At 41.5% G+C, this 19,033-nt stretch overlaps 2 protein-coding genes across 3 annotated transcripts in view; one reads left to right on the top strand and one right to left on the bottom strand.

Moving 5' to 3' along the window:
• ODF2L (outer dense fiber of sperm tails 2 like) overlaps positions 1-19,033 on the bottom strand; it is a 355,423-nt gene that overhangs the window by 51,265 nt on the left and 285,125 nt on the right. The window lies entirely within an intron of this gene.
• CLCA2 (chloride channel accessory 2) overlaps positions 6,572-19,033 on the top strand; it is a gene marked incomplete at both ends in the record, with an annotated part of 42,022 nt that continues 29,560 nt past the window's right edge. Inside the window, 4 exon segments of the mRNA XM_081086483.1 lie at positions 6,572-6,710; positions 6,713-6,786; positions 6,789-6,992; positions 7,885-8,022. Of these exon segments, the coding sequence (XP_080942609.1) occupies positions 6,572-6,710; positions 6,713-6,786; positions 6,789-6,992; positions 7,885-8,022 (555 nt within the window).

Raw genomic sequence — 19,033 nt, 5'->3', positions numbered from 1 at the left:
CTTCAGGGCCTTCCCACTTGCCCTGCCCTCTTCCTGCATTGTTTCTCTCTCAGATATATGCATGGTTCCTTCCTTCACTCCAATGATCTTATCTGTGAGGCCCACCCGACCACCTGATACAAAATAGCAGCCCCCAGCTTCCACTCTCTCATTTCCTCCTGCCCATTACCTGGTTTCTTATTCTCCATAACACTTTCACTATGTATTCCATTAGATTTGTTTGCTGTCTCTCTCCCTTATCTGGGATGTAAACTTCACCAGAACAAGGACTTGGCCCATTTCATTCACTCTTATATCCAGCACTTAAAACAGTGCCTGGCATCAAGTAGAAACACAGTTTTTTAACAGCATTCTTTGGGTAGATTGGACACAATTTAATTTTTGAATAAATGAATGAATGAATTGAAAAAGAAAGAAATAAAAGTTAAGGAAGCATTCCCCAATTGTGTAATGTACATCTTTGGGAATTACTTGCTTGAGGCTACAAATTGGAGATCATTAAAAGAACCTTATCACGGCTCACATATGATCAATAAGAAAAAAAGATTGAATTTGAGGCAGAAGCTTTAATAATAGTGATTGTGACTTTTGAGATTTAAAACCTATATGTCTGTGTTGTTGGGCATTATTTTTTTAACTCTACTCTGTAGTTGTTCCTTTACAAAGAACAAACACTGGTGTCACCATATAATGCATAAGTAATAGAATATTTTTTTCCTTAGTCCTGAAGAAAACACAGGCCTTTCCCATCAGATAAAAAATATCTTTAAAGACTACAAAGACTGCCACTTTCTGGTGAAAGGGCTGTAATCACCAAGTACATCCCTGGATGTTCCCTGGGAGCCCTTCTGATACAGTTACTCCAACTGTGTGGCTCAAGGACCAGCAGCCTGAGCAGCACCTGGGAGTTTGGTAAACCTGCACTATATTGGCCTCACCTTAACCTACAGGGTCAAAATCTGCATCTGAACAGGTGATTCTTAGGTACATTAAAACTTGACTCAAGTATAAGCCCTGACCTGATTGCTCAGTTGGGCGTTGTCCCCATACACTGAGGTTGCAGGTTTGATCTCTGGAAGCAACCAATGAATGCATAAATAGTGGAACAACAAATCAATGTTTCTCTCTCTCTCTCTCTCTCTCTCTCTCTCTCTCTCTCTCTCTCTCTCCCTTCCTCTCTCTAAAAATCAATTTTAAAAATACTTTAAAAGCACTACTCTAAATATCACTCTTGAAGGGAAGCTCCTGCAGATCAATTTTGTCTGGAGTTTTTTTTGGAAATTCAGAGCTCCAGGTACCTGCACCCCAAGAACAGAAGGGGGAGCCCTAGTGCCCCAATTGCCAGACCTTTTAACCGGTTGCAGTTGCTTTCTGCTTTGCACAGGGCTGGTGTGGTTAAATGGAGTATCAGAAGCAGCAGAGGAGAGGAAGGAAAACCAAAAGACCTGATGCCCTTTGGGGTGGAGTTGGGGCAGCGGGGAATTCTGGCGGAGCCCTTGAGCTTTAAGACTCATTGAGGTCAGAATCAGAGCAGGAAGCAAACAGGAGGGGAGACTAGGAAAATAGAGCTCAAATTCTGTGCTTCTGCTTTCATGTATTGTTCTCTGAGTCTCCCTGGTTATTTTTCATCTCTTTAAAAAAGTTCCCTTACATTTCTACTTTCTCTTTCTTTTTTCTCTGCAACATGATGATAGGAATAATGATAACAGCTTATCTTGACATGATGCTATTACAATCAGATGTAACAGAGAAGAGATTTTATAGGAGGCAGTTTTATGCCCATTTGGCAAATGAGGAATATTCCACATTTTCTTTATTGGCTTATCATTAAAAGTAGTTCTTGTTTCCCATTTATTTTGGCAAACTTTGGAGGGTTTTTTTTATGTACATAGTCATCTGCAGAGTTATTGCCACAGTGCGGGTGCGGAGGAGGCTTCATAGCAAAGGCCTGGAGGTAAAAGGCTGCACGGGGAGAATTCAAGAAACTAGAAAGGAAGTGTAAGAGCTCCATGCTTTGGCATTGTGGTGAGTCACAAAACACTTCCTGGACCCCATCTGGACCATGCACTTCACTCCTTTGCTTTGAAAATGAGTACAGTAGTTCCCCTCTACCCACAGGGTGCAGTCCAAGCCCTCCAGTGGATGTCTGCAACTGTGAACAGTACTGATCCCTAAGTATACTGTTTTTTTCCTATCCATGCATATCTGTGATGAAGTTTAACTTATAAATTAGACATTGTAAGAGATTAACAATAACAATAAAATAGAATAAGTATAACACTATCTTATATGATAAAAGCCTAATATGCAAAGGGACTGAATGGCGGAATGACTGGTGGAACAACCGTTCACTATGATGTGCACTGACCACCAGGGGGCAGACGCTCAATGCAGGCCAAGGCGGGTGCCAGTGGGGATCCTCCCATAATCCCACCAATTGCACCACAGAGGGAGGCCATTGGCGGCGGCAGTCGGGGGTGGGGCCGGCCAGCGAGCGAGCCAACGCCACCCTCCTGATCACCCCGCTGGTCACCTCCAACACAGGTGCCAGCAGGGCCCCCCTGATTGCCCTGCTGGTCGCCCCATAGATTGGCCCTGATCGCCAGCCAAGCCTAGGGACCCTACCTGCATGAATTTCATGCACCAGGCCTCTAGTACTATAATAAAAATTATGTGCCGAAACCGGTTTGGCTCAGTGGATAGAGCGTCAGCCTGCGAACTGAAAGGTCCCGGGTTCGATTCCAGTCAAGGGCATGTACCTGGGTTGCGGGCACATCCCCAGTAGGGGATGTGCGGGAGGCAGCTGGTCGATGTTTCTCTCTCATCGATGTTTCTAACTCTCTATCTCTCTCCCTTCCTCTCTGTGGAAAATCAATAAAATATATTAAAAAAAAATTATGTGAATGTGGTCTCTCAAGATAGCTTACTATACTGTGCTCACTTTTTCACTTAAAGGAAGTGCTTTATGGCTTCTCTTTGGCATATCCGGATTGCCAGAATCACTACTCTTGACATTTTGGGACCATTCTTAAGTAAAATACGGATTACTTGAACACAAGCACAGTGATACTGTGACAATCAATCTGAAACCAAGATGGCTCCTAAGTGACTGAAGGGTAGGGAGCGTACACAGCGTGGATATGCTGGACGAAGGGATGATTCACCGCCTGGGCAGGCTGGCGCAGGACAGCATGAGATTTCATCATGCTCCTCAGAACGGAGCACAATTTAAAATGTATTAATTTATTATTTTTGCAAATTGTCACTTAACATTTTCAGACTGAGATTGACTGCAGGTAACTGAAACCGCATAAAGTGAAACCATGGATGAAGAAAACCGGTGAGGAAGGTATGAAACGTGCCTTCTGAGTCCTCGGCAAACTTCGGCTTTCAGATTCTGTCTTAACAGTTGGTCTCACTTCCATTTTTTATTTATTTCAAAAACTATAGTGGCCATAAACCTTATAGCCCAGTTACACAGTAGACTCTCCTCTCCTCTTCTGAGTGGGATTGCTGCAAGAACTGTAACAAAAGCCTGAGACGTAAAAATCCACAGCCTTTTTGGACTCCTCGGGATGTGAAATCGCCTGACTTCTCTGACACAAGATACATATTTTACTCACTTTGGTTGTGGGTCTCCACCAGCAGACTCTAAAAAGAAACAGACAGAGAGGCCTTTTGGGAACAGGTTGAACTGTGCCAACAGACAATGAACAAAGATGTGCTTTAGATTCTTTAGTTACTGAAATTGAATAACTTATTTTCTTGAAATCAGATAAGAACAGAGCAAATTCCTATAGTTTCTACAACATTGAATAAATGCTTAACATTTTATTCCCATTTTTTTCACTTCAGGCATATTTCATTTCTTCGATATCATAAAATCTGAGGACATGAGCATTCAGATCTAAGGGCATGAATATTTTTTGAATGAAAGGATATGTTGTTCTTTCTGTTCTCAAAGTCACACTTTATCAGAAGTGGATACTCTGTTCAGAAATAACTCTTAAGTCACTTAATCAAGTCAGTTTTCTCCTGCAGGGTCAGCCTGGCCAAAGGAGAAGGCAGTAAAAAGAGATCTTCAACAGGCCTGGTTGCTGACAGCAAAGAAGGGTTCTGAGGGTAGGTCAAAACAGAGGTGGTGGGAACAGGCTTTCAGGAGTGAATGTGGCTCTCCAAGAGAATAGGTCAGTGACGGGGAATCTTGTAAGGGACAGATGATGAAAGTGGAATACAGTCAAGTGGCCAGACCTGGGGATTGGGTTCCAGAACCAAGGAAGCAAAAAGCAGATAGACAGCAATGAATGTCATGCCCAGGCTCTCTGCCCAGGCTAAGCAAGGCCTGAGTAGCTTGTTCAGGTTTCAACCCAGGTGGAGTTGAACAAGATTGCTCACTTATGTCTGTTCTTTATAGAGCTGCATGCACTCTATAGCCAATATTCTCACACCCACATTCTAGGAGAGCCATTGTAACTGTCAATAAGTGAAGAGCCCGGCTGACATGGCTCAGTGTTTGAGCCTCTTGATCTATGAACCAGAAGGTCAGGGCACATGCCCGGGTTGCTGGCTCAATCCCCAGTGGGGGGCGAGCAGGAGACAGCCAATCAGTGATTTTCTTTCATCATTGATGCTTCTATCTCTCCCTCTCCATTCCTCTCTGAAATCAATAAAAATATATTTTTTAAAAAAAAGAATAAGTGAAGAGAAATTAGTCCTCAATGGCCCTTCAACCAGTGAACTACTTATACAAGTTTGCATGGTGGCAAGAAGGAACTCTTCCCTTATTCTTGGCCAAAAGCTACTCTCACATTGTGGCTTACAAGTTGAATTTTTAAGCATATTTCTTTGCTGATGGAAATAATGTTTTCTTAAAGTCACAAGAGATTGGCATAAGAAAATAAACTGCCAAGGAAAGTTGAAAATAAAGGCCATTGTTCCATTCATTGAGTCACAGTTTCAGGCAAAGCCTTTGGACTTGCCACGCCTATGGATTTCCATTCTGCAGACACAGTGAGCGAGCAGGAAAAACCCACAGCTGGGAATGAGCCGCTGAAGACAAGACAGCTAAGCCGATTTCTGAGCGGTAGAGTGAGCAGCTTTGGCAGCAAGTGATGAGGAGCGACATTCCATTCTCCTCCACACCCATGGGGAGCACCAGTACCAAAGAGCTGTCTGCCAAGAGGGAGCAAGAGGGAAAGTTCCAGAACTTTCTGGAAGAGACACCTTCTGGAAGGAATACCATCAAATAAGGGGCAGGGGGAGTATTGTCACACTATAATTCATGGCTCTTTCGTAATCTGGCTTTTATTTACTTCTCCTGACTCCATTTATTTAGTCAACACGTATTTACTGAGAGTTCACTGAGCTAGGTGCTGAGGAGGTAAATGATCAAAACAGAGGCTCCTCTCTCACATGCCCTTCAGCAGAAGCAGGCAGCCAATTGCACAGTATAAATGTGACATCATAACCATAAACATGCTTCAAAGGAGAGGGGTCTGATGCTAAGAAAGAGGGGGTTTGAAAGTTAGGGAGCTCGGGGCCAGAATTGGAATGTGAAGGAAAGCAGGTGAGAAGCAGTGAGAGGAGAGGTTCTAAGCAGAGGGAAGCAAGAGAAAAATAGCCTTCAATACCCATCAACATTGCAGCTCTTAACATTTCATTTCTAGTTTCTTGAGAACACGCGTGAACATGATATAGTGGAAAACAATGGAATTTAAAGTTAGTTGGTCACATTCTTGCACTATGACAACACCTGTGCAATCTTGAACAAGTTACTTAGATTTTCTGAGCCTGATTTTTGTCATAAACTTGGGGCAATAAAACCCATCACACAATAAATGCTAGTTCTTACCCCCATTGGCTAATTTTCATAATCTCTATGAGACTCAGTGCCTTCATTGAAAAAGTAAAAACTATACCTGCATCAGGGAATTTACATTTAAGTGTGTTCATTTGTAAACTCTAAAGCATTATGTAATTATCAGGCATTATTGACCACTCATAAAATAGTTGTGAGGCCTACTTCAATCCATAAGGCTGACTGAGGCAGAGTCTCGCCCTCAAGAGAGTTGCTGAAGGAGAAATTCATTGTTTCCCCAGCTCCAGAGGAAAGAAGGCAGCCAGGGCAGAGGGACAGGCCCCTGTGATCTGTTCAGGCATCCAAGTTCCCGGCACTTGGCGCTCCCTGGGGGATATACCTGATACCCTGCCCCAGCCATTAGCTGAGAGCTTGCTCAGACTATCTGACCCAAGGCCCTAGGCACAGGGCCGCAGGATGGATTTCTAAATCTTCAAAATAACCAGACAGAGGAACCTTAACAACAGACAAAATATGATTCGAGTGCAGTGGGGAAGTAGTTGCGCTGACGGATGGAGAAGGCTGTCAAGGATAAAGAGAGGAAAATCACTGTAGATTTTTGTGTTTCTGGTGAAAGTGGAGAGACCAATTCAGATTCTCTGATTTCCAGCCCGGCCACCCAGGCCTCTCTCTTTCAAGCTCCTTTTGTCTTATTTTCCTCTTCCTTCAGAGAAATATAAAATGAGTATGAGGTGGAAGATTCATTGCCCAACTATGATTCAGGAGAAAGCTCAGCCGCAGAACAGGCAAGTGTGGCATTGCCTGGAGAAAAGGGACTTGCAGAGGCAGGTCTCAGGTAGATCCACCCCTGATTTTGCAAAGAAGGCACCTCCTTCACTACAAGTTCTAGGGCCTTCAAGTTCAGAAGGAAACTATTTTGCCCTGTCACCTGGCACAATGCATCTAGCAGGACCAGTGTGAGTAAACCAGTCTGAGGCTTCTCTACAACATGACCCACGGGAACAAAGCAGGTACTGTTTGCTGCCTGAAGATTGCGACTCTCCTGGTGGCTCTAAGTCCAGAACTCCTATTCCTGGGAGCTGGAGTGCAGCTTCGAGACAACGGGTATGATGGGTTCCTCATTGCAATCAATCCTCAGGTGTCCGAGGATCAGAACCTCATCCCAAACATCAAGGTGAGTGGCAAAAATGAAGTCAAGTTCATTACCCCATTAGAACAGACCTGTAGCCTTCTGTAAGGAGCTAACAACCCCCTCTGATTTGTAATTTGAGCCGTAAAGAGAGCAGCGTTTCTGAACTATTGCACCAAACGTTATGATTATGGGCGAGCCAGAGTGTTCACCTAATTCTGTGTAGTCTCAGTTCACACTGTTGATCTAGTCCTCTTTTATTTTTTGTTGTTGATTACTACTAATTTCAGTGTTTTTTGTGTTCCTGCATGACTGTTTTGGGATGGCAACTTAAGAAATAACGTACTGTGGCAACAAAGACCAGATGTTTGACTGATGAATAAGCATGATTTTGTGATTATTAAAATCATGTGCTTGGATTCCTTCCTGAGGGTGAGAATTCTCAGACAGAAAGAGTGGTAGTCTGGATGGAGTGCCAAAGAGCAAAGTTCTTGCTTTTTACCTGAATGTTCTCTAATTGACTATTTTCACCTTACAACAAGGAAGGATGACAACTCCATTACTTATGAGCCTCCTTTCATTAATGCTTTAGTGAAATTAGTAACATTTATAAGATGTGGTCTTGAACATGCCCACAGGTGTGACATGAAAAGGATTTGTTTGGTAAAAGCTTAAAAACCTTTCACAAAATTGGAAAATTATATAGGCAAGCCCAGACACCCAATTACTGTCCTAAAAATCTCTTCCAGACGACCATTTAAGTTTAGTTTGTTCCTAAGTTTTCACAGTCTAATGCTGTCTCTAATAGAAATGGGCTCCTTCAAAATGTTTCCATTATTTGTTACTATTACTTTATTCAAGTGTGACTAGCAAACTCAATCATAAAAGATTTACAATGATAAAGGATAAAACAAGCTTTTCTTGTATTTGGTTATAGGAAATGGTAACCGAAGCTTCTTTTTACCTGTTCAATGCTACCAAGAGAAGAGTGTTTTTCAGAAATATAAAGATTTTAATACCTGCCACGTGGAAAGCTAATAATTACAGCAAAGTTAAACAAGAATCATATGAAAAGGTAAGAATTCAGTTTCATTAAATGAGCTTAAATCAAGGGTGGGAAGGTGAAACAACCAAAATATACTGTATTTAAAAGTGAGGACTTAAGCAAAAACAAATCATTGATATTAATATGCAAATAACGGTATTGGGAAGATTGTTAACCATAAAATATATAGATATATAATAAAGGAGTACAAAATTTGCACTAAAAGGTAAGCAAAATGCCATTGCTCAGGTAGCCTCTCAGATCGCTTTACTTTGTAACCTACAGGGTCTTTCCTGAAATTTCTGGTTAAGGACCAAAAACTAGCTTTATCTACGGAGTCTGAGCTGTAAAGGGAGCAATTCCAGTTACGACTATCTTTATAATCTCTCAGTCAGGGCAGTAAACAGGCATGTCCAGAGAGAAACATTGGCCACCCATGCACATAAAAATATGACTGTCTTCTGCCAGAGTGTAAATTAGGAAAATTTCACATTACCTCATATCGAGGACAGCTTTTGAGGAGTATGTTGGAAAGAAGGAAGGCAGAAAGTGAGGAGGGGTGGGGTGGTTATTTTCTGTTTTCCAACCAAAAAGGAATTTAACTTTCAAAGGACTCTGATAAGCTATAAATCATAGTTAAACATCCATGCTGATGTCTGGCATAGACTAGTGTGCATGCTATAAATAAATGGTAAGTAAATCTGGTAAATCACTGTTTGAAGTTATTGCGAACAAGAGCCATGGCAACTGCCCATAGGCACAGAAGCAGAGGCATTGAAAACGTAGCTCAGGGCTCCAGCAATGGAATGGGTTCGAGATCTGTAACTACAGCTCAAACAGGACTGGGGCATGTGCCACCATTTCCCCTCTGCTCATTTGTGTCACTGGTATGAGACTTCCTAAGCCTGTTTTAATTCTTAGCCCTCCTTTGAAGTTACTCTCTCAGTAATGGAATGGTATAGCAATTTAGATAGGCACCTCAGTGTCCTGAAAAGGTTACAGAGGCTCTGAGAAGCATTTGATTTATGACCAGAGGAGAGCCTTTTGCAATTCTTGAGCAGAGGTAGGAGAGATGGAGGACCTGGGATAAACTGGAAAGAGAGCTGCTGTTTTTTTAAGCTGCAACTAAGTGCCAGGAATTCTACACATACATATTGCATAATTCCCCCACACCCTAATATTGGTTGTTATCACAAATTGGGAAATTGAGGCTCAAATAAATTAAGGATTTTGTTTCAAGTCAAACAGCTAGTAAATTTCAGAGCCACAATTTGGATCGGTATCTATTTGATTCCCAAACCCATGTTCTTTGCACTTAGCCATGTTGTCTCTAGCTTTCTATACAGATTGCATTAACCAGTTTGGCCATCTGTGGAACAAAGAAGTATTGGAGATAACCAACCCCCTAACCAGGTATTATTCCTGATCCCAATGAAGAAATAAATAACCAAAGCAAAAATGAGAATATGACTGAACAGAAAGATTAAAGGAAATAATAGTCATTAAAGGTTGTTCATATATCTGTTGGGTACCAATTTCTTTAACCTCATAATATCAATTAAGGCAACTCTTAGTGGATAATAATTATGTACAGTGTCCATTTAGGCACTATGGAGGACTCAAGGACAAGCAAGGTGGTTCCTGTGAATCTAGTTTCATGTAGGTAGGAAGGCGGGGAGGAGAGAAAGTGTTAGGAATAGTAGGCAGGCACTGGGTTACTATGGTCTACAAGGTAGAATGTTAATCCTGAACAGCCTGAGTATTCCATCCTATGCAAAGCACGTTCTCTTTTGCTTCGGGACAAATTTCAGGAAATAGGAATGAGATTTTGTCCAAATGCCAAGGGCATGGCATCTGTAGCTCTTTTTGTAGGTGTTGCCTTGCATCCCCATGACATGTTTTATATCTGAAAGTTTATACCTTGATCCCCTTTACCCATTTCCAGACCCAACCCCCCTCTCCTCTGACAACCACTAATCTGTTCTCTATGAGTCTGGTTTTGTTTTTTAGATTCCACATATAAGTGAAATCATGCAGTATTTGTCTTTCTTTCTGACTTCTCTCACTTAACGTAATGCCTTTCAGGTCTATCCATGTTGTCACAATGGCAAGATTACATTCTTTGTCATTTCATTGTGTGTATGTGTGTGTGTGTGTGTGTGTATTTATTATATATATTATATATATAGTACATCTATAATAATAAAAGCCTAATGCATGTCCTTCCTTCCAGACAAAGCCACAGTGGTGGCAGGGGCCGAGGCCTGTGCCCTCTCGCAGTCTGGGACCCCTCGGGAGATAACGACCTGCTGGCTTAGGCCTGCTCCCGGTTGGCAGAGGGCAGGCCTAATCCCTAGGTGCAGCCCCTGGTCGGGCTCAGAGCAGGGCCTATTGGGGAGTTCGGGTGCTGCCCCCTGTCATGCACAGAGCAGGGTGGATCAGGAGGTTGTGATGCCACCCTCAGTCAGTCTCAGGGTAGGGCCGATTGGGGGGTTGGGGCACCGTCCCCTGTCACACTCAAGGCAGGGTCGATGGGGAGGTTGCGGCGCCACCCCTGTTACACACAGAGCAGGGTCAATCAGGGGGTTGGGGCACTGCCCCCTGTCACTCACAGAGCAGGGCCCATAAGGGGGATTGGGGCTCTGTACCCTGTCACACACAGAACAGGGCCAATCGGGGGGTTGGGGCACTGCCACTCTCATACTCAGGGCAGGGCTGATGGGGAGGTTATGGCTCTACCCCGTCACACACAGAGCAGGGCCCGTGGGGGGAGGGGGGGGTGCCACACCCTGTCACACACAGAGCAGGGCCGATCAGGGGGTTTGGGTGCTGCCCCCTGTCACACTGATTCCGGTGCTGGGAGGCATATTACCCTTTTACTATATAGGGTAGAGGCCTAGAACACGGGTGGGTGCTGGCTGGTTTTCCCTGAAGGGTGTCCTGGATCAGGGTGGGGGTCCCCACTGGGGTGCCTGGCCAGCCTGGGTGAGGGGATGATGGCTGTTTGCAGCTGGTCACACACCCTTCAGGGTGAGGGTCCCCACTGGGGTGCCTGGCCAGTCTGGGTGAGGGGCTGAGGGCTGTTTTCAGGCTGGGGGTGACTGAAGCTCCCAACTGCTCCTTTTTTTCTTTCTTTCTTTCTTTTTTTTTTTTTTTATTCTGGGCTAGCTTTAGCTTTGAGTCTTGGCTCCAGCTCTTAGGCCTCCGCTGCTGAAAGTAGGTTTCTGGCCTTTGCTTACAATGTTGCGATCCTGCTGGCTGAAGCCCGGCAGACTAAAGCAGGTTTCTGGGGTTTTGTTTAGCTTCTATATGTGTTACATAGTTGCTTAGAGTTGCAGCTCAGAGGCCTGCAGTGGCAGGCGGGGAACGTTGGAGTCCTCCGTCACTGAGGCAAGCAAGCCTCATGTTAGTTTCAAGCTGCCTGGCTGCTGGCCGCCATCTTGGCTGGCAGCTAATTTGCATATCTTGCTGATTAGCCAATGGGAAGGGTAGCAGTCGTACGCCAATTACCATGTTTCTCTTTTATTAGATAGGATAATATTTATAATATCTTCTTTATCCATTCATCCTTTGATTGACACTAAGGTTTTTTCCCATATGTTGGCTATTGTAAATAATGCTGAAATGAACATATGGTGCATCTATCATTTTAATTAGTGTTTTCATTTTCTTCAGATAAATATCTAGGATTGGAATTGTTTGATCATATGCCAGTTTTAGTTCTCATTTAATGAGGAAACTTCATATTGTTTTCCATAGTGATTGCACCAATTTACATTCCTGCCAACAGTGCATGAAAGATCCAAGGTCTTTACATCCCCATCAATTGTTATTTCTTGTCTTATTTAATAACTAGAAGCCTGGTGCACGAAAATTCGTGCTCTAAGGGAGAGGTCCCTTAGCCTGGCCTGTGCCCTCTTACAGACAAGGAGCCTTCGGGAGTGGGCCTAAGCTGCAGTCTGGCCTCCCTCTGCGGGAGGTGACCCATGGGCTGATCGAGGGACAGGGCCAGCTGGCGAGTGGCCAGTCCCGCCCCCTGACCACCCCTCTGCCACCACTGGTTGCCCCCCCCCCCCACCACATCGACATCCCCTCCCTCTGCCTGCTGGCACCCGCTTTGGCTGGCCTGGAGCCACCTGCTCGCCAGCCCCACCCCCTGCCGACTGGTCGTTCCACCATTTGGTTGATTTGTATATTACGCTTTTATTATATGGGATAACCATTCTGTCAGGTATGAGGTGATAGCTCATTGTGGTTTTGAATTGCATTTTTCTGATGATTAGTAATGCTGAGCATTTTTTCATGTGCCTATTATCCATCAGTATGTCTATGGGAAAATGTTTATTCAGATACCCTGCACATTTTTTAATCAGATTGTTTTTTTGTTACAGAGTTGTATGAGTTACTTTTATATTTTTATATTAACCACTTATTGGATATATGGTTTGCAAATATTTTCTCCCATCTTGTAGGTTGCCTTTTGTTTAACTGATGGTTTCTTTCCTTCACTGTGCAGAAGCCTTTCAATTTGATATAATTTCATTTGTTTATTTTTGCCCTTGCCTTAGTGAGATGTCCCCTCCAAAAAAACCACCCAAAATTACTATGTATTAAATTCAAGTCATTAATCAATGTTGAGTTAATTTTTCTATGTGGTGTAAGATAATAATCCAGTTTCCTTCTTTTGCAGGTAGCTGTCCAATTTTCCATCACCATTATTGAGAGATTGTCCTTTCCATTGTATATTTTTGCCTCCATTATCATAAATTAATTGACAATATATGCATGAATTAATTTATGGGCTCTCTAGTCTATGGATCTATGTGTCGATTTTTATACCAATACTATTTTGATTATTACTATAGCTTTGTAGCATAGTTAAAAATCAGGACGCATACCTCCACCTTTGTTCTTCTTTCTCAAGACTGCTTTAGCTATTCAGGGTCTTTAGTGATTCCATACAAATCTTAAAATTATTTGTTCTAGTTCTGTGAAAAATGCTATTGGAATTTTGATAGGGATTGCATGGAATTTATAGATTACTTTAGAGAGTATGGATATTTTAACAATATTAATTGTTCCAAAGTATGAGCACAAAATAGCTCTGCATTTATTTGTGTCTTCTTCAATTATTTTTATCAGTGTCTTATAGTTTTCAGTGTACAGGTTTTTAACCTCTTCGGTTACTTTATTCCTAGGTATTTTATTCTTTTTGATGCAGTTGTAAACTGATTGTTTTCTTAATTTATCTGATAGTTTGATGTTAGTATATAGAAATGCAATCAATTCTTATAGTAATTTTGTATCATGCAAGTTTATTGAATTCATTTATTAGTTCTAACAATTTTTAGTGGAATCTTTAGGGTTTTTTTTATATATAAAGTATCATGTCATCAACACATAGCGCTAGTTTTACATTTTCTTTCCAGTGTGGATGCCTTTATTTCTTTTTCTTGCCTAATTGCTCTGGCTAGGACCTGTACTAGTGCTAGAATGTGGATTAAACATGGTGAGTGTAAAAATCCTTATCTTGTTCCTGATCCTAAAGCAAGAGCTCTTAACTTTTCTCCACTGAGCATGATGTTAGTTGTGAGAGCTTATTGTATGTGGCCTTTATTATATTGAGGTACATTTCCTCTATACCAACTTTATTGAGAGTTAATGTTTATCATAAATCAATGTTGAATGTTGTTAAACACTTTCTTTGCATTTATTGATCATGTTATGATCATCTTTCATTTTGTTTTATTGTGGTGTCTTACATTGATTTGTGGATGCTGAGAAATCCTTGTATCCCTGGAATAAATCCCACTTGATCATGGTGTGTGGTCCTTTTAATATATTGTTAAATTTGGTTTGCTGATATTTTGTTGAGGATTTTTGCATCTATGTTTATTAGGTATATTTTCTTTTTTTGTGGAGTCCTTGTCTGGTTCTGTTATCAGGGTAATGCTGGCTTTGTAAAATGAGTTTGGAAGTATTTCCCCCATCTCAATTTTTTTTGGTAGTGTTTGAGAAGGATAGTTATTAAATCTTCTTTGAATGTTTGGTTGAAATGATCCATTAAGCCATCTGGCCCTGGATTTTTCTTTGTTGGGAGGGTTTTGCCTACTTATTCAATCTTCTTATTAGTAATTTGTCTATTCAGATTTTCTATTTCTTCATGGTTCAATCTTAAGAGATTGTAGCCGAAACCGGTTTGGCTCAGTGGATAGAGCGTCGGCCTGCGGACTGAAGGGTCCCGGATTCGATTCCGGTCAAGGGCATGTACCTGGGTTGCGGGCATATCCCCTGTGGGAGATGTGCAGGAGGCAGCTGATCGATGTTTCTCTCTCATCGATGTTTCTAACTCTCTATCTCTCTCCCTTCCTCTCTGTAAAAAATCAATAAAATATATTAAAAAAAAAAAAGAGATTGTATGTTTCTAAGAATTTATCCATTTCTTCTAGGTTGTCTAATTTGTTGGAGCATAATTGTTCATAGTAGTCTCTTATGACCCCTTGTATTTCTGTGGTATCATTTGTAACTTCTCTTACATTTCTTATTTAATTTGAACTTTTTCCTCTCTCTCTCTCTCTCCCCCTCTTTCTCTCTCTCTCACCTCCATCTCTCTTTCTCTGTTAAGTCCAGTTTAAGGTTTGTTAATTTGGTGTATCTTTTCAAAGAATGAGCACTTAGTTTCATTGATTTGTTTTTATTTTTGTTTCATTTCCATCTTATCTTTAATATTTCCTTTCTTCTAACTTTGGGTTTTGTTTGTCCTTCTTTTCCTATTTCTTTTAGGTGTAAAATTGGAATATTTCTTTGAGGTTTTTCTTGTTTCTTGAAGTAGGCTTGTATTGCTGTGAACTTCCCTCTTAGAAATGCTTTTGCTGCACCCATAGATTATGGGATGTTGTATTTCTCTTTTAACTTTTCTCTAGGTATTTTTTATTTTTCCATTGAGTTCTTCAATGACCCAGTAGTTCTTCAGTAGCATGTTGTTTAATTTCCTCATATTTATGCTTTTTCCAGTTTTCTTCTTGTAATTGATTCCTAGATTTATACCATTGTATTTTAAAAAGATGCTTGATGTGATTTCAGTATTCTTGAATTTATTGAGAATTATTTTGTGGCCTAACATGATCTATCCTGGAAAATATTCCATGTGCACTTGAGAAGAAGGTGTATTCTGCTTCTTTTGGATCAAATGTTCTGAATATATTTATTAAATCCATCTTAATAGATCTAAAGTTGTCTTTAAGACTGATGTTTCCTTATTGATTTCTATATGGATGATCTCTCTATTGACAAAAATGGGGTGCTAAAGTCTTTACTATTATTGTATGCTGTCAATTTCTCCCTTTAGGTATGTTAATATTCACTTCATATATTTTGCTACTCCTATGTTGGATGCATATATATTCACAAATGTTATATCTTCTTGCTGGATTGGCCTCTTTATCATTATGCAATGACCTTTGTCTTGTATTACAGTCTTTGTTTTTTTAAAAAGTCTTTTTGTCTTAAATGATTTGATTTTTAAATTTCTGTTTATGTGAAACATTTTTTCCCATCCTTTCACTTTCAGTCTGTGTGTCTCCTTACATCTGAAGTAAGTCTCTTGTAGGGAGCAAATAGACACATTTTGTTTATTTACCCATTTATCCATTCCATGTCTTTTGATTGGATAATTTAGTACATTTACATTTAAGTAATTATTGATAGACTAGAGGCCTGGTGCATGAAATTCATGCACAGGGGGTGGGTCCCTCAGCCTGATCTGCACCCTCTCCAATCAGGGAGCCCTGACGGCTTAGGCCCACAACCCATGGTTCTCTGCTCTCTGTGGGGCCTGGCCGCTCCATGCCCACTGCCCAGAGGCTCTCTGTGGCCCAGAGGCTCTCTGCAGCCCAGAGGCTCTCCACGGCCACCCCAGCTGCTCCGTGCACATGCGCGCGCTGCCGAGAGGTCCTCCGCAGCCGGGACGGGATGCTTGCCTCATCGCTGCAGCGATGACGCAAGCATCCCGCCCCAGCCACTTCGCACCTGCTGCCCAGAGGCCCTCTGCAGCAGGGGCGGAACGCTTGCCTCATTGCCATGGCTACAAAGCAAGCATTCTGCCAGGCCACTCATGCTGCCCCCTCTCAGTGGCCGCCCCCAGGACTGGGAGACTCTGGCGAGGCTGAGGGGACTAGGCGCTGTCATCTTGTGGCTATGAGCACCACCATCTTTGTGATGAAATGATGGTTAATTTGCATATTACCCTTTTATTAGATAGGATATATAATTATTGACATTTTGTTAATTTTTTATTAGCTGTTTTGTACTTTCTATGTGTTCTTTTTCTCTTCTCTTGCTCTTTTCCCTGTGGTTTGATTATTTTATTTGTTATTATGCTTACGTTCCTTTCTCATTACCTTTTGTGTATCTGCTATGGGTTTTTGTTTTGTGGTTACTATAAAGCTCACATAGAGCAGCCTATATCCGTAAAACAGTCTGCTTTAAATCGATAGTAAGTCACATTTCAGCACATTCTAAAACTCTACATTTCTACTCCCCTTACCATGTTTTATATTTTTGATGTCACATTTTATCTCTTTTTATTTTATGCATACCTTAACTAATTACTATGATTTTAGTTAATTTTACTACCTTTTTCTTTTAACTTCATAATACCTTTATAAGTGATAACTCCATTGCTTTAAGTATATATTTACCTTTATCAGTAGGATTTTTACTTTTATGTGTTTTCTTGTTATTAATTAGTGCCATTTCTTTTCAGCTTAAAGAAATCCCTTAACATTTCTTGTAAAGATAAATTAGTAGTGAAAAACTTCTTTGGATTTTGCTTTCCTGGAAGACTCTTTATTTTTCCTTGAATTCTGAATGATAATCTTGCTGATAGAGTATTCTTGGTTGAAAATTAATTTTTTCAGCACTTTGAATATGTCTTGCTGCTCCCTTCTGGCCCATAAAATTTCTGCTGAAATATCTTCTGATCGACTTATGGGGTTTTCTTTGTTTGAAATAAGTTGTTTTCTCTCACTGCTTTCAAAATTGTCTTTATCTTTTGCCATTTTAATTATAATGTGTTTTGGTGTGTATGTCTTTGGGTTTACCCAGAACTCTCTGGGCTTTCTAGACCTGGATGTCTGTTCACTTCCCCAGATTAGGAAGTTTTCAGCCATTATTTCTTCAAATACTTTTCTTCCCCATTTCTCTCTCTCTTTTCGCCTTCTTGAATCTGTAAATGTAAATGTTATTCCTCTCAATGCTGTCCTATGGGTCTTTTAAGCCATATTCGCTTTTTAAAAATTATCTTCTCTTTGTGTTGCTCTGCTTGTGCAAGTTCCAATGCTTTGTCTTCCAGCTCACTGATCTGTTCTTCTGCTTTATCCCATCTGTTTTTGAACCTCTCTAGTATATTCTTCAGTTCAGTTACTGTATGCTTCAGTGTTATATCTTCTGTTTGATACTTTCTTTTATATTCTCTTTGTTGAAGTTCTCACTATGTTCATCCATTCTTTTCCCAAGTTTGATAAACAATGTTATGACCATTCATTTGAATTCTTTATCAGGTAGATTACTTCTTTATATCATTAAGATTTTTCTGAGTTTTTGTCTTGTTCTTTTATTTGGAATATATTTCTTTGTTTCATCACTTTGTTTAACTCTGTTTCTGTGTATTAGGCAAGACAGCTACTTCTCTCAGTCTTGAACGAGTGGCCTTGTATAGGTGATGAACCTTGTTATTCACTTTGCCCTAGTTCTTGGTTGTCTCTTAAACCTTTGTGATGTTTAAACAGTCTGATTTATTCTTAACAGGTCCCCATTGTTGAGGGGGTGGCAAGACCTGTCAATTTCTCAAGGAGAAGAATCTTATTTAGCACGTAGTTTCAAGTCTATTTGGAAGCCAGACTCTCAGGCAGCAGCTATTAAGGTACTTGAATATATCCACAATCATTAGCCCTGCTGGTCTCCAGATCAGGAGATCTGGAAGAGTTTCCTAGGTGATGCTGCCTGTCTTCAGTGAGGCAGCAAGAAACCCTTAACTGTCATGCCTGGGCTTCAGTGATGCCTTGAGAAAATGTCTTGTCTGTGTGTGCACAGGCACACATGCTGCCTTTAGGGAGGGAGCAGGGGGATGCTGTGATGTTGGTGCTCACAGGCCCCAGCCAGGGAGTGGGAGAGTGTTGCAACTGGCTTTGCTGGTGGCTTTCTGCTCATCTTCTCCAGCCAGGGAGTGGTTGAATCTTGCAACTCCACTCTCCCACTTCAGCAAGGTGGTGGGAAAGTGTGGAAACTACTCATCCTGCCCGTTCCAGCAATGCAGGGTGTGTGTGTGTATGGGGGGGGGGAGGGTGCAACACCCAATTTCACTCACTTGTGCTAGCAGGGCAGGTGGAGAATGCAAAAATAGAATCTGCCAGTGCCTCCATCTCCAGAGAGTTTCAACTATTCTCTGCTCCATCCACAGGTGCTTTAAGATTAGTGAATGAATCTCCTTCAGCAGTTCTCAATCTGTGGGTCGCGAGCAATAAAAATACATCCTGCATATCAGATATTTACATTATGATTCATAACAGTAGCAAAATTAGTTATGAAGTAGCAACGAAAATAATTTTATGGTTGGGGGTCACCACAACATGAGGAATTGTATTAAAGGGTTGTGGCATTAGGAAGGTTGAGAACCACTGGTGGTGCTTTGCAAACTTCTTCTTTTGTACTGGGTCCCCGGACAAATGAAACCTCACAGGAGCCCTTTAGAAGAAGAACCTCACTTCCCTAAAGCCCTTTGGGCCCTTGGACATCAGCCCCATTGTTTTCTAAGCCAGACATGTGTGGGGCTTGTCCCTCCAGTGCAGACCCCAGGTGATGTGAAGCTCTCTCCTCCGGGGGAAGCACCAGACTGGTGTATCCTCCCTATCGTGTGTCGCTACATTAGAGATGCTTGTCTCCGCTTCCCTACCCATCTCAATGTGGTCCTTTTATCTTTTCTTCATGGAAGAGCAGTTCAGTTTGCAGATTTTTTTGGAGGAAAATGACCCATATGTAGCTA

This window comes from Myotis nattereri (assembly GCF_964212035.1).
Source record: "Myotis nattereri genome assembly, chromosome: 3".
NCBI lineage: Eukaryota > Metazoa > Chordata > Mammalia > Chiroptera > Vespertilionidae > Myotis > Myotis nattereri.
The sequence above is the reverse complement of the archived record's forward strand: the minus strand, read 5'-3'. Positions and strand labels throughout refer to the sequence as shown.